The sequence below is a fragment of the Candoia aspera genome, chromosome 1, assembly GCF_035149785.1.
Source record: "Candoia aspera isolate rCanAsp1 chromosome 1, rCanAsp1.hap2, whole genome shotgun sequence".
NCBI classification, from domain to species: domain Eukaryota; kingdom Metazoa; phylum Chordata; class Lepidosauria; order Squamata; family Boidae; genus Candoia; species Candoia aspera.
Genome location: NC_086153.1, coordinates 135,343,554 through 135,359,501, shown reverse-complemented (window position 1 = coordinate 135,359,501; position 15,948 = coordinate 135,343,554). Strand labels below are relative to the sequence as shown.

General features: G+C 38.6%; 1 protein-coding gene across 1 annotated transcript in view; it reads right to left on the bottom strand.

Moving 5' to 3' along the window:
- Window positions 1–1,065: 1,065 nt before the first annotated feature.
- TPO (thyroid peroxidase) overlaps window positions 1,066–15,948 on the bottom strand; it is a 71,079-nt gene continuing 56,196 nt past the window's right edge. Inside the window, exons 9-13 of the mRNA XM_063298920.1 lie at window positions 8,727–8,985; window positions 7,237–7,407; window positions 5,098–5,335; window positions 3,991–4,199; window positions 1,066–1,277 (exon numbers count right to left, since the gene is read on the bottom strand). Of these exons, the coding sequence (XP_063154990.1) occupies window positions 1,090–1,277; window positions 3,991–4,199; window positions 5,098–5,335; window positions 7,237–7,407; window positions 8,727–8,985 (1,065 nt within the window). The 3' untranslated portion in view covers window positions 1,066–1,089. The remainder of the gene's footprint in view (window positions 1,278–3,990; window positions 4,200–5,097; window positions 5,336–7,236; window positions 7,408–8,726; window positions 8,986–15,948) is intronic.

The following is a 15,948-nucleotide window of genomic DNA, read 5'->3' as shown; positions in this document are numbered from 1 at the left end:
GTCCTATGGCATCCCTTGATCTATGTTTATAGTTATGAGACAACAGAGTGTTTTATGTATATTTTATCATGCTTAAGTTGCTTCTTGAAACTAAAGAGACTAGAAATGCTCATGTGATTAATTCATAGATCTATAGAGCACCCTGGAGATGGGTCACTTCAACTCCTAGAATCCTGGTCATTGCAGAAGATAATATAGGTGGTGAATTATAAAGCAAGTGATCAGCCCAGATTTTTTGAGACAGGACCAAAACTAAGAAAGGAATGCACTATCAAACCCCAAGGGATGAAGAGCTTCAGTCGCACAGATATGGAGCTATTTCCAGGTGAATTGTCTCGATTACTCTTCTATAAGTCTACATATGGTTGTTCATAGTGTTGTTCAATTAATTTTCTTTGAAACCTCTTTATGTTTTTATCTTAATTAATTTAATTCTCTCCTTTTAATGAGGGAATTCTGAAACGTTGGAAAGGATACCTAGATTTTTTGGGGGAAAATACTCATCAAAATGAGCTTAGCAGAGAAATGAGTTTTCAGTTGATAAGATATACAGTTACTGAATCCTCCAAAATTAATGACATTTAGTCCCACAATGGAGGAATGGATTGTGAAGATGGCAGAATTTGCAGAAATAGCAAAACTGGCCTGTTTGGTCAGGGATAAAATAACAAATACTTTTATAAAAGACTGGAAACCTTTTATGGACTTTTTGCTGAAAATGGAAAAAAATGAAAGTGATTTCTGGATTTGCTGATTAAAAGGGTTGAGTATGGGATAGAGGAAAATAGGTGATATAATCTTAGGGAGGAGGAATAATAAGTTTGTTTGTAAGTGCTGTAAAGAAGAAAGGAAGTTGCTTCTTTAATTATCTTTTTCTTTTCTTTCTTTCTTTGTACTGTTTCTCACACTGTTTCTTTTATCTTTTTTCTTCTTCTAACTTTCCTTTATATATGTTATGTTTATCTTTTATTCATGTAAAAATCTTCATTATGTGTGTGTGTGTGTGTGTATATATATATATACAATCAAAAGGAAAGATGTTTAGTGTGACTATGTTGAAACATTTAATCATGATGAAAAATATCAGATTTAAAACAGATAGACATCTTGACAGACTGGTGGCTGTGAACTCCATTTCCCTTTTGTGCAGGATAATTGTTTTTGTCCAAATAGCTTATATCCGTGGTGGCAGGAGTAGGTTACCAAAGATTTTCCAGCCTCCAAGCAATGAATGAAGTCACCATGTTCCACTTTTGCTGGAAAACCACACGGCGACTCTTGAAGTAAAAACAGAACATGAGTTTAAAAACTCTTAAACATGGTTAAAATAGGCACATTAATGCTCATGGATGAACTTTGATGGTGGTGGTGTCATGTACACAACCTGTAATGGTTGTGGATTTATTATACTGAAATACAAGTCATATTCTCCACTCTGCTGAATTATTGTTCCTGTAGACTTTAAGGGGCATTTAACTCATACAAGCGTGAAGCCCAAAATGTTGATATAACTGTGCATGTGCTCACATACAAATACTTTTTAAAAATGCATATCTTTATATTTTTGTAAAGCATATATACAAATTTTACTGCACTGATAAAATTACGAAATTATAGCAACAAATGAGAGAAATTAAATGCGGAAATCTTATTTTTCAATAATTAAAACAAGTAACCCACTTAGGAACAGCTTCGTTACATTTTTGCTTTTTTCTTTTGTCTCGATATAATAGTTTTCAAGGGAGCCTATCAATGCAGCTTATTGAGCTGTTGAAGAAACAGCTGAAGGTGACAAATACTTTGCATTGTTAGTTCAGGCAGCAGTGATTATATTAATCATAAGCATCTGTGTGGTGGCAAGGGATAAAACATGCATCGCAAACTCTGCTCCTTACATACTTGCAAGTGACATCATAACTCAAGTACCAAAGGGCAGAACTTGTATTATGATGTCACAATGCATGTTTACTTATTTTAGCATCTTCATGGTTAGTAACAGAAACCTAGGATAGCAATGTACAGTAATATATCTTGCTGAATAGTGCAGTCCTACATATACCAAGAAATAAGTTCTAGTGAGTTTTAAAAAGCTTACTGTAGCCAAATACATTTAATTTCTTTACTGCACATGTAACATGGATATATTTTTTTAAAAAAGCAAATTAATACACTCTGTTGTGGACTAATAGCTTTGGTGTTTTCAAAACTGGGGGAGAAACAGTTTTTCTATTCCTAATGGCTGATGTAAATTGACATCACTAACGTATAATCACGACTTAATGCATTCAGTCTAGCAGTCTTGACCTAAGACCAGCTTTGATGGCTAGAACATTAAACTTAATTTCTGGACTTTCATGCTTTTTTCTCCACCTCCTCACCACCAGTTTTGGTAACATCCTGCATCAAAAAGAATTCCGGAGAATCTGAAAATTTGCATAATCTTTTGTACTATTTTATTTAGCTACAATTAAGGTATTATTGTGTGTCTTTAGGTCTTTATTCTTAACTGATTTACCATGATGTCAAGCTGACCCACAGCTAGCAGTTCTTTTGTTATTTACCTACTTCCTAATGAAGTATACCATCTTGATTATTTCTCACAATGAATCTTCCATCATGATTTTTTTTTAAAGATAGATAGTACTTTTAGTACTTTTTTGGGGGTAGTGTACTTAGTGTATGTGTGTGTATATATGTGTATGTACTGTATGTGTATATGTATATACAGTATATCCTTTAATACTCTTCACCATAACTTTCTGCATTTCTTTTGCAATATATATTTTTGTACAATGTGTTTTCTTTCTTAAACTGTTGAAATTCTGTTTTTCTTAATCACATCACTCAGTGCTTGCATAATGATACATGATTTTACTTTATGAATTTCTTTTATAAAGACAGCTTCTAAAATTGTTCTGAAGAAAGCATTGTTCTTAGTTATCATTCTAACCATGTAATGTCTAAACTGGGTATTCTCCATTGTCATTTAAATTTGCCCGTATTTTTACAAGGAAAAAAAAACACTAATACATTCTTTTCTAGCTATAACATTATAAGCAAGTTGCTGCTTTGTAGCTTATCCTAGAGAATGGAGACGGTCTTTTCCTGAGCAAGGCCATAAGGAATCACTTTTTCCCATAGTGTATCAAGGACGATCTTGATAACCTTGAGAGGGCAGCCCAGATAAGGAAGTTTATATCTGTTAATAATATTAAGAAGCCAGCTGCCATTTACCACCTGTCCAGGGTTTTGCACTCCAGATCTGGTAGCCCTAGTTTCTGCTGTATTAAAATCTTGTACATTTGACAGAGGATGTTCTAGTAGCTGGTTGTCTGCATGAGTATACATACAGTATGTTCTCCTTGCCAATATACTCACCCATTGGATTAATTGGTTTTGATTCCACTGTATTACCACTGATTTCTTTAAATTTAGCAGGTATCTAAAATACTGCATTTCCATGCTTTTTAGAGAATCAGCTACATAATTAAAGGCAGTTCTTGGTTTTAAACTAATCTTATCCCTTGCCTTTACATGAAACTAAATTCAATTTGCCAGGTGTAATTTAGATTCTTAGGAAGGAAATCTTCACTAAAGGTTAATTCTGAACCAGTAGATCAGGGTGGGGGAGTAGGTGGGTGGGCGGGATCAACAGTGTCCAAGTATATACATTAAAAAGGAGTGGGGCTGATCATCAGCTGCACCCACAATTTTGACACTGTTTTGAGCAATATTTCTTGAATACATTCATATTCCTTTCATACAATACAAGAAAAACTGCTTATTCTTGGTGGCAAGAAGAAATTAAGACAATTTCTTCCATCCTGCAAAACATTCAGCATATTTTTTTATTTGCAAATATTTCTAATTAAAGGGGAGATATTAAGGCAGTAATCCTATATTTACTTACCTGGGATTATGACCCAGCAATGCAATGGAATCTATTTATCAGTAAACATTTACAGATTAAACTATTACTTTTCGAGTTACCTGGTTGAAGGACTTCATGCCAAGCTTCTAAATTAATGCTAGGTAGATTTTCACACGACACAAAATCTTTGGGAAAGTTTCCAAGTATAAAAGCATCAAGGGGTGCTTCAGTCAGGCCTGTATTATCACAGATAAGTCTGGATAAGGAATATTTTCCAAGCTCATGCCTTTGAGCGTCAGTGAAAATGTTACTGTTTTCCCACCAAAATCTGCATGGAAAGAAGATCCCAATACAAACAGAAACTATTAGTGTATATTCCAATCTCACATAGAACTAAATTTGCTGATTTTCAAATATGTATTAGAATGTGGTTAGGAATGGATTAAAATTTGTGTAGAGTATTATAAAATAGAATCTCATGAATGATTAAGGATTATATGTTGCACTGAAGGATATAGAATAAAAGTAATATTATGGATTTAACTGTGCAGTATTAAGAATACTGAATGTAATTGTACTTTACCTTGTGTGGGAATGCAACTCTGTTCAGGCCCTAAAGATGCAAGGCACTGAGCATAACTTCTGCTCCCCTCAACATTGCTCCAATGACAACTTTCTACTGCAAATGATATGCTTTCAGTGTGAACACTGACAAGACTTTTGTGGGTATAATTGTACCCATTTTGGCTTCCACCCAGCAACAGTTCCCTAGTAGAGCAGGCTCAAATGGACATCATTATGGGGTATATTTGTTTCCAGGCAGGCTTGTCCACTGCAGATCTTTGCACAGATATATGAGCATCTGCAAAGAGATCGCTGGAGAAATGTTGGCAGAGGATGGTAGTTACGTAGAGTACTAATGGGATATCGAGTCCTTGAGTTCTCTTGGGTGTCCTCAATCTGATTCCTTAAGTCACTGAGAGTTTGTTGTTCTTTCTTGGCAGAGTCTGTAGATTCCCAGTGGCTAACATGGAAGGAAGGAAGGAAGGAAGGAAGGAAGGAAGGAAGGAAGGAAGGAAGGAAGGAAGGAAGGAAGGAAGGAAGGAAGGAAGGAAGGGTTTCACTATGCCCAAGTTAACCAAACTTCATTCTACCCAGATTTTTAAATTGCTGGCCATATTTGTTCTGCCAATGCAAGTATAATAAAATAATGCATGTAAACTTACCTATCACCATCTCTCAGTGCTTTCATTTGCTTTCCAATGATACATGCAAACAAGGCACCCGTTCTGGCATCAGGATGAATATTTTCTACTATTCCGCCCAGCCAGACATCAATATTGTTGGGGGTTCTGTAGAGTTCCATAATTTTTTTGACGACTATTTTATTCTCTATTGCTGTCATCAACTCATGTTCTGTCCTTAGTCTTGGCAAGTCACAGAATTCTCGCCAGTCATTGTAACCTACGGATATTGCATGCATAATAAGATTCAAACGTATTTCTCTCTTTTTAGATATCTAAAAGTATCCTTGCTATGTCAGCAGTGTGTCAGTTCTAAAACACTGAACCCATGCCTGCCTGAAATAATTATCTTTGTTCCAAAAGCCTTTTGCAGAGTGAGAATCCTTGGGGCTATATGGACACAACCATGCAGTTTTCTGGACAACAGTATGGAAGTGATGTGGCAATACCTTCTTCTGGGATGCTTTTCAACTTTCCTGTCAAGCCTACAATCCTGATATATCCTGATGGCTCCCATTCTAAGTGTTAACTGAGCCTAGAGCAATACTGTACTTTTTCTTGTATTTAAAGAATACTACTGCATGTCATTGCTTTGCCTTGGCATGAAGAATGTATTTGTCATACTGGAATCCCATCTGGTCCCTCAAATATGTAGCCCACCTATCCAATATAATTTTATGACCAAGCATTAAGCTAGTTTTGATTGAGACTAGCCCAAACATCAGATAAAAATCTTTGAAAGGGAATTTTAGATGGTCTTTGCCAATTCAAATTCACTACCCTATGCAAATTAAGCTCTGAGACAGTAAATATTTTACATGGCATTCATCTTACATTGCACCAATACAGCATTCAGACATTCTGATATACCAATGTAGTATATGTGCAATTTTGTTTCTGCTGCAAAGCATGCTAGGGCAAACACTGAAGATTATGGTGCCAAACTGTAACTGAATATGTTACTATGTCCCAGGAGAGTTTGGTCCTGCTTATCATAATGGCAAACCAATCACTGGTTTAATTTAGGGCTTTTCTGGAATAAGAGGCTCAAGTATGTCAGACACACTATTATCAGCTATTCTTACGACCAAATGTCCTTTGAATCTACAGGGTCAGAGTATTATAGTAGCTATATTCTATTAATTAAAAGAGAGGAACATGTATTAAGGTGAATTATATAAAACATTTGAAAGAGGATTGGAAATCGATGATAGCACGTTGAAAAACTAGAGCTCTAAAAGCGTAGATGTAATTCCTCATCTGATCTTAAAAGCTTTAGGTAAGTAGGAAAACGAGTACTGCATGAAAGAGAGAGAACTCTTCTCAGAACAGATTAGGCCTGTATGGATTTTAGGATGTAATCTGGAAAAGGTGCATTAGAACGTGCAGGAGAGCAAGTGTAGTACTTGTCTGCAGCTCTTTAAAGCAGCCACACTTTTCTTGCAATCACACGGTTACTCTCTGCATCTGCCAGATGATCTTTAAAAAGTTGCAGTCATGTGGCATACTTGCATCCCTTAATGTTTTTGGAACTGAACTTGGAAAGCAGATGAATTAGAGGACTTAATGAAAATCATGCCTGAAAGTCTATTCCTATAAACCTTTGTTACTTTGGCAAACCTTCAGTGTACCCCACCGTAGGTCATAATGTTCTCCCTTCATGGTGTTACTGCTGCAGGCAAGACCTATACTCATATGACCTCTTCCCCAGCACAATATATCAGTCATATTGGGGGGAAGGTGGCTGGTAAACAAATGGTAAATCTTCCCCATTGTGTCCTTTGATTATGTTCTTAATCAAAGAAGGCTATTCCTCACTGCTAACCGAGGCAGAAAAGTGGTCATTTCTTCTACATTAGGACCACTATTTCTCTGCTTCTACTGGCTGTTTGTAGCATGCATTGTGGCACCATCTACCTGACCCATCCCAAATTTTGTCCACTTCTGTGCTAAAGCAAAATCAGCATTGCATGAAACTTATCTTACCAACCCCCAGAAAAAGAAAAACTTACAAAACCAATGAGTAATCATAACTGATATTCATAGCACAGAGGAAATATACACCATGTTCCATCCTAACATAACATAGAACTTCTTTTAAAAAAAAAAAAAGTAATAGACCTGGGAGTCCATGATCACGTCCCCGTTGTAAATCAAGTGATGATAAATCTAAGGATGCATTATTAGACAACACAAAGAGCTTCTTTGTTAACTCTTCATTCAGCAGCTGGTCCTGTATCTGAAGTTTTGCTGCAGTTGTTAGTGTTCCTCTTAGCAAGGGATCCAAACCACCTTAGACCACAAAAATAAGGCAACATTTATAGGAAGCTAAATTTGTTGGGATGAGTGCCTTAGCATGCTTAAACATAAATAAAGATCTTCTTTTTAGGTTTCATCAACTATCCAATAAAAATGACTTAAATGTCATTAAAACATTTTCTTGAACATCATTAGGCCAATTATAAGCATAATCTTTTCTTTCTAAATTGTATGTTAAGCCCTTGATTTAACAGACTAATGGGGGAAAGGATATATTTTAAAACAGAAAGTTCATTAAGTGGACAAAAAGAATTTTAAATTTGTTAATGAAACAACTCAATTTGAGATGGAACTCTGTATAAATGATGAACATGCTATTACGAAGATGTATAAGATGTTGTTACAAATAAATTTAGAAGATGAACAAGTTAAAGAATGTATGATTAAATGGGCTAAGAATTTTGGATATAATATTATGTTGGAGCAATGGAAGAACACGTGGAACAAAGGTTTGAAATTTACTTTGAATTATAACTTAAAACCGTTTTTTTATAAAATGATGTATCACTGGCATCTAACTCCTGATAAGTTGTCAGTCATGTATAATGGAGTAACAAATGTTGGAAATGTTCTCTAGGTGAAGGAACTTTTTATCATCTTTGGTGGACTTGTGAGAAGGCTAAAAAATTCTGGGACCAAATGTGTGCTAATATTCAAAAGGTCCTTAAAGTGGACTTACAATAAAAACCAGAACTGTTTCTCTTGGGACTGATGGAGAAGCAGCTGGAGAAGCAACACGGGACTCTGCTTTTGTATATGATTACAGCAGCAAGACTTTTATATGCACAAAGATGGAAAGACCCACAAATCCTTACAGTGGAGGAGTGGATGATTAAACTGATGGAGCTGGCCCAGATGGCCAAGTTAACAGCACTGATAAGAGAAAATACTCTTTCTGTTTACTGTTCCCTGTTCCGCTCTCAGGGCCGCAACTGGGGGTGGGGCAAGCGGGGCATGTGACCCAGGTGCTGCACTGGGGAGGCGCCAAAATGGGTGCAGAATCCATGTTTGCCCTGGGTGACACAGACCCTAGTTGCGGGCCTGTCTGCTCTAACTTTCTCTCCCAGATTGTAACCCATTCTACAAACCAAATTTATTCAGAAAGCCAAAATAAATGAACAGTGTGAGTAGTTAATTCTACTTTCCTAGAAGTAGAAAACCAAAATGTGTCAGCTAATGATTCAGCAGTCAGAACAATGTTGAAATGAAAACAAAACATTTTTTTAAAGAAAATTCAATTAAGAAGAACATTGTAGCAACGTTAGTGGATGTAATTGCATTACAGGCAGTACCTTCTTTAATGAGTCTCCAGGGAGTGAAAAAAACTTCATGCAACTGAAGATTAGGAAGAGTTGGGTCTTCCTTATACTGTGTATTGAGCCTCTTCACTTGTGGATGAATTGCAGCATGAGCAAAGCGGAAGGCTGCAGTTGAAAATACGTTGGCTATTGTTGGATTGATTGTGGGATCATAGCCTTGATAAGGACCAATATACTGTTCAAAAGCATCTGGGCCAATGATCTTGGGAATGTAGTCTCTGATGGTAATAATCTGAAGGAAAAATGGTAAGGAAAATAAAAACATTCCATAGATAGTGCTTTAGGGGAAGGACAAATGACTATCAAAAAATGTTAAGCTGATTTTATCAAACTCCCAACATCCCCAAACAAGGTGACTCTTTGGGCAATATCATGTGGTGACAGATGCCTTCATCACAATCAAGGCAGCCTTGAATTCCATGGAAACTCTTGCTTTGGGCAACTTGCTTTCAAGTTCATTACTACTTACCTGGTTTTTGACTGAAGGCTTCTTTCCTGAATGAAATAATGGGCAGATTTTAAGATAATCTGCTTACAAAATCCATCTGATAAGGCCATTTATATTTATCTACAGAAAATTCATAGTCACCTAAAGCCTTACATTTGGTTATAGAAATTCTTCAGCACCTGCTTTTATAATGTAATAGATTTATTGAAGCATACAGAAAAAAGCTTTTAAGTAACACTGATCAAAAGAGAGGAAATGATATATTGTAGTGGATAGAATGAAAACTGCATTGCATATTTAAGATCATACCAGACTTGATAAAACATAATGGGCTGAATATGTAGTATAGAGAAGTAATAAAATACATGATAAATTTGATATAATATAAAATAAAATAAACTGAATGGACAAATACACTAAGCACTTTGATATACTGTATGATGAAAATGCTGGCAGGGATAAAATATTTTAAACATATAAAGTATTTTTCTTATTTGATAGGGAAGGAAGTTACACCAAAAAAGCAAGTTCCATCAGAATTGGTCTGATCTAAGTGAGCTTCTGAATCTTGTTAGTTGCTGTTTTTAGTTATGTTCTTTCTAAATCAACTAAACTCGAGCAAAGCCTGAAATTTGGCAGAATATTTTCAGGCTACACATTTGATTTTAAGGTCCTATTTTCCTACATCATGCTTGCTAGTTCATTATTCATTTAATTATTTAGAAAATGTATACGATCACCCATCTTACCTATCAATTCTAGTCAGCTAACTACAGTCTACAAAAACTCTATAATAAAAGTCTCCATCAACAAAGAAGGGCAGAATTGAAATGTTCGTAATAGAACAACAGAGGCATCATATCCAACCTCACAATGCAACCAACCTATATAGAGCTCACCTGACATCCCAGCCCAACTCAGCATAGCCTTCTGGAAGGCGAGGGCAGTCAGGACCCTCTGGATTTCATTATGTATGCTAGAAGTTCTTAGATATGCTAGTATCATTTTGGCTCATCTATTGAGAGCAATCAAACAAACCCTCTAGGCAAGTTTCCCCTATGCTGTCAAGAAAACCTTATTCAACACCCAATTCCCATCGTTTTTCACAGTGCCAGAGCTAGGCCTTTGGATAGGCTTTCTTCTAGACTTTGAACTCAAGCTTTTCTTTTGTATCCTGTGAACAAAGAGCGTGGTAAACAGAACATCACTCAAATACCATTCAGTGGGAAATGTCAGTACATGATGGACTATCCAGCCATGTCCAGCTTTTGCCAGGAGCCAGGATGGGTGCTTCTGTTGCACCTGTCTGATGATCCTATGTTTATTCTGGCTCAGGAGTGGACAAACTACTCAGATCTACTGTTTGCTTCTTTTCTTCATCTTTAGAATGCATCAGCCAAAGACATGCTCTTAGAACGACAAAACAATCATGTGCTTTAAACACTTTCTGAATTCGGGAAGGTGTTTTTCAGTACTGGAACCGAGGTGTAAGTCCTTTCCTGAGTAATTGAAGGGCTTTTCATTTCAGTAGCCTAATCAAGGTGCTAATTCAGAATCAGAAACCTTTGTAATCTATCTTCTGCCTGTACCTGTTCTGCTGATGGGGGAAAGATTGAGAAATCAATCTTGTTGCAACAGTATGTAATGCTGGCTCAACAGAGGCCAAATTACCTTGCTGGCAGAGCCAACATTTTTAAAAAAAATATTGCTGCTGCCTTCATATATTTCTCCTCTCTTCTCACTGCCCTGCACCAGCCCACAAGCAGATCACTTCGGTTCACTGCTTGACAGGATCAACCACCCATGACACATAAAATCCTGCTTTCAAGTAGAAGGTCTCATCTTCCAAAGTCCCAGCAACAATGTCTAACTCTTCTGTTTAAAACTGTGCAAATTGGATTAACAAGGATTTAATAATGTATTAGGTTGTTAGGAAAGCTCAGAGTGATTTCCTGTTCCAAACGTAGGCCATAAACTACCTGACCAACCAACGGCTGCAACCTCTGAGCACTGTCCATGCTGGAAGGGACTTGGGGGGTGGGGGTCTGTAGTGCAAAACATTTGGAGAACCCCAAGTTGCCTAGTTAATACATTCTTGTTTATTTATGTATTTATTCAAAATAGTTCTTCAGAGCACCTCATGGCAGGTGAAAGCGAGAGTGTATTGTCTTTAGAATATACAGTAGTCCCAGATACCAGTGGGATAATCTCTCTGTGATACCTGACTCTATGGGAGCAGCAAGACTCTAAACAAATAGGCCCACTAGCATGAGCTGGCTGTCTCTTTAAATTAAGCATCAGGATGTTCTCCAAAGTCCCATCTGGGCTAAACTGTTCAAACTCTGCCTTACAGTACTGCAAAAGAAAAATAACAGCTGATATCCTTCATTCAGCCAGCCTTTCTGGCAAGGAATAGTCTGTATTGTACCTCAGAGATGCCCAGTCTTATTCAGAGGAAAATAAATAAATAAATAAAAGCCTTTATCTTTGCAATACAACAGTGACCTAAATTGAGTGGAGCTCTCTGAAAGGAAAAGCAAAAGGAATAAGCTGCACAGAAATTGAATGACTGCTGCAAGTGATGAGCTTCTCCTTCAGTGTGGCTACATTGTAAATATCTTGGAAAATTAAAGGTATTTGGAGAAGAGCAAATTGAAGATCCTTTTGCCTTTTTTCATTAGATAAATTAAATGAGAAACAGTGGAGCTGAGATTAGATCTTTAGCAGACCACCTTCCTGATGGAATGGGGTAAACAAAAATGAGCATTTGAGCTTCTTGCAGAAAGAACTAAATTCCAAAATGGCAGGATCGGTGCAATGTTTGAGAAGATGCACGCATGGTATCTTCCACATAATTCTACTGGATATTCACTCTGAGACAAAAGTGCTTACAGGATTTTCATTTTTAAATTTTACACACAAGTTGGCCCATACAAAAAATATTAAGAAGATGGAATTCAGCTTATACAGTATATATTTAAAAATGCATTTGGCCCTTCACTAAACCACACAGCTGTTATGGCTAAATTCCCCTTTTATAACTTTGAAGCTTCCCTCAGGGAGACCTCATAGTTCATGAGTGCTGCTTCAACTAGAAAACTTTTCATTATGGACCTCCAAGACATTCTGTCTTCTATCAAAATGTGGTGGAGAAAATATATCTAACGAACAAAATGGAGGCTGCACCCTTTTCCTCCCTGTTTTTTGGATGTGACCAGGGTCAAAAACAGCTCCTCTCTTTGCCTAATCCTGTCAGACCCTGCTTGACCCTCCCTGCCCCCAGACAAAGCTCTCTGCAATCCCATCTAAATTAAGAGTAGATGCCTTGCTCACCAACTCAGAGTATAGCCCAACTGAATGATTGATTATGTGCTATCAAGTCATTTTCAACTCCTGGTGAAATTGCAGTATACCTAGTAACAAGGTAAGAAACCCTAACGTTCCATCCTCAATAAGTCTGATGACCTCAACATTCCATCTCCTTAACAAGGGATGAGTTAGGCAAGTTTTGCCTAACAATAGAAATAACCCAGGTACATAGACAAGGACTGCCTAACTTCCCCAAAACTGACCAGCAAATCAAATCCCTAGGATTTCCCACCTTGTAGCCCTCAACTTCTATAGAAACCTTTGCTTTTCCATTGTTTTGGGTCCCTCTTTCCTGTCAAGCTGGTACCCAGCGATCGTTGCGATAAACATGGTTGTTTGTCCCAGTGTTGTGCTCAGTACTTTTGAATTTTCCACAGCTGAAATCATAGATTGGCTTCTAGCAAGTAGCCTTGGGACTGACACAATGACTAGATACAGGTTTAGGACTAGCACAGATTGACTGCAACTTCCAGGTAACTGCTAGATGACAGCAAATATAAATAAATAAATCATGGAAACTCTAATGTTGCTTATATCTAGCAGTCCTCCTGATTTTTGTAGCCCTGTGCAGGCTTACAAAATGAGCACAATAAAATGCTTATTTTGGGGGAAATATACATACGGTGATATAGTGGCCTTTGAAGTGTAAGAGTGAGGCTGCACAAATTGAAATTTTAATTTTAAATATGTTCTGTCATCATTTCTAATATATGAGAGTTATCCTCAGCCTAATAATCTCTCCAAATCAAATCTACTCTACTGTTTACTCTAGCCACAAGCAGGGACATATGCAGTATACAATCTTCTGCCTCAGGCTTATCCCTTCTAGACTGACTAAATGCAACCTACTTGCTGCAACTCTGCTTGGATCTTTACTCAAAGCCCTTGGCTGTTGGGCTCTGTTACCTGTTTGAACTGCCTCATGGTACAGTTTCCCTCAATTACAGCTCCAACCTTTCCTGTCAGATTCTTTTGGGCAGAAAGACTTGCTTCTTCTTTGGTCCTAAGCCAGGCTCCTCAGTCAGCCGATATGGCCGTCACCAACTAACAAACTCCACCTTCAAGTCACTCTCATAGCAAATCTAACAGATCTGCTGGAACAGATAGCAAAGTCAGACTTTTGGCCTATTTAGTTGTTTCATATGCTCCCTTTGGCATTAGCCACAGATTGAATAGAAACATTATACAGAAGAGAAAAAAACCCCCAATAAAGTGAATGTATTGTGTTCTCCCCACTTTTTGAAGGTAGCCTGCCACTGAAGACCTTACCCTACTTTGCCCTCTCAGCTTAAGGATAAAACTCTTGATCCTCCTCCCCTCTGTTTCTTCCAAGTGTAGCTATGTTGCTGCTCCATTTTCTTCTCTTGTCCTTCTGGGAAAACTTCCAATAACTTCAATGTGATTTTGTATTTCTTTGCCTTTCAATAAAATCCTTTTTATATCTTAGATTGAAATGGGTTTCCTTTCACCAGATACTGTATGTCCTGGGGATCTCTCTATCCAGACCATAACAACCCTTATGGTGCTCCTTTCAATTTGGCAAATTGGCTGGTTTCTGATCACTTATAGCAGCCTGGTTGCAGCCTAAATGGAGAGGGACATACTAGATCCAGGACACACTGTCAGCACCAGATCATTTGAGCATTCACACAATGACAGTCAGGAGACTAGGTTCCTTTAACTGCGAATCCATTGTATTCAAGAACTCTTCCTGAGGAAAGCAACTCATTTGAGAGTTAACGAAATAATGCCAAAACATGGAAGATCTAAGGCGAAGCAGCCATTGCCCTCAACCTCTACTGAGAGGATGGTGCTGTACGCCAAGGAGGAAGAAGAAAAGGTAGAGTCAGAAGGGAGCTCTGGGAGTGGGGCAGCGAGTACGAAATGGAAACCTGGCTCAATGCTACAGAGCTGGAGAGCGCACTCCTTACCCTCGACTTTGTGAGAGTACCCGAGACTCCAGACACGATACTGGAAGAACCACAGATGGGACCTTCACAGTCGGGTGCCAAGGAGGCAGAAGGGAGAGCACCTCCACCCCTGGAGGTGCAAGTGAGGGTATTGAGCCCAGGGTCTCGTGGAACTGCGACAGACACTGATGGGACCCCACAAGCGATTCACGAGTTGGAGGCAAGGATGTCTGCCATGGAGGTGATGATGCAGCACGTGTTGAAAACCCTTGATACTATGGCATATCCCCTGGCGGAAATTTTGACCCAACTCTCCCGGGTGGCATCACTGGACTTGTGAGGGAGACGCTGCTCCATAACCCCTACCAGGGGGTTCAACTCCCCAATAAGGTGACAAAGGAGCGGGGCCCACGTGGAAAGCCAAGAGGAGTAGGGGGACCTCCCATAGGCAATGCAGTGCTTCTGGGGACTCCAAAGGAGATACAAGTCAAATTCAATGGAGATCCTCGACAGCTGGTATTCTTCTTGACCAACGTATCTCTTTATATGTGAGAATCTGGGTCCTGCTTCCCCACAGAATACAAGAAGTTGGGCCAGGTCGGCGCAAGGCTTCGCAGAGCCACGGCAGATTGGTATGTGTAGCTGCTTGATGCCATGGCACCTGAGCTACACAGTTTGAGGGAGTTCATGAAAGCCCTGAGGGAGAGGTTTGAAGACCCACTAGACAAGATGAGGGCAAAATCGGCCATCCAGCAGCTCAGACAAGGGGGGAAAAGTGTGGCAGAGTACGCCATGGAGTTCAAAGCCCTGGCAGGGAAAGTTATGGACTGGTCAGAGACCACCAAGATTGATTATTTCAAGGGTGCCTTGCAGCCAGAGGTCCTAAGGTGGGCACTCTGCAGAGGGGATCTCCCCACTCTAAAAGAATGGATCTGCCTGGCTGGGGAGGTTGAGAATACCCAGTACCAATTTCGCAGCTTAATGTCAGCATAGATCATTTGAGCATTCACACAATGACAGTCAGGAGACTAGGTTCCTTTAACTGTTTAATGAAGCGAAATGTCTAGGACAGAGGTAAAGCTGCGAATGGAGAATTCCCTCTAAAACATACATTTAAAACTACATTCCCTTGATTGCCTCCCTTTCCCATGGAAGTATGTCACCTCCCTTTCCCATCCAGGTGGTGTTGCTGGTATATCTCTAATGACTGGCCTTGATGTGAACCATCATAAATCTGTAGCCATAATAATGCAATTTACACTCCAACTCAACACCCCCTCCCATCCAGCAACAGAGAGTCTACACTATTGATAAGGAAGTGATGGAAGATGCTCTGATAAGGGGTTCTGTGAACCTTTTGATCGGAGGAATCTGACACACACTAATACAAATAGCCCTTGCTTACTGACCACTCATTCAGCGACTGTTCAAAGTTATGTTGGTGCTGAGAATCAAGACTTATGACTGG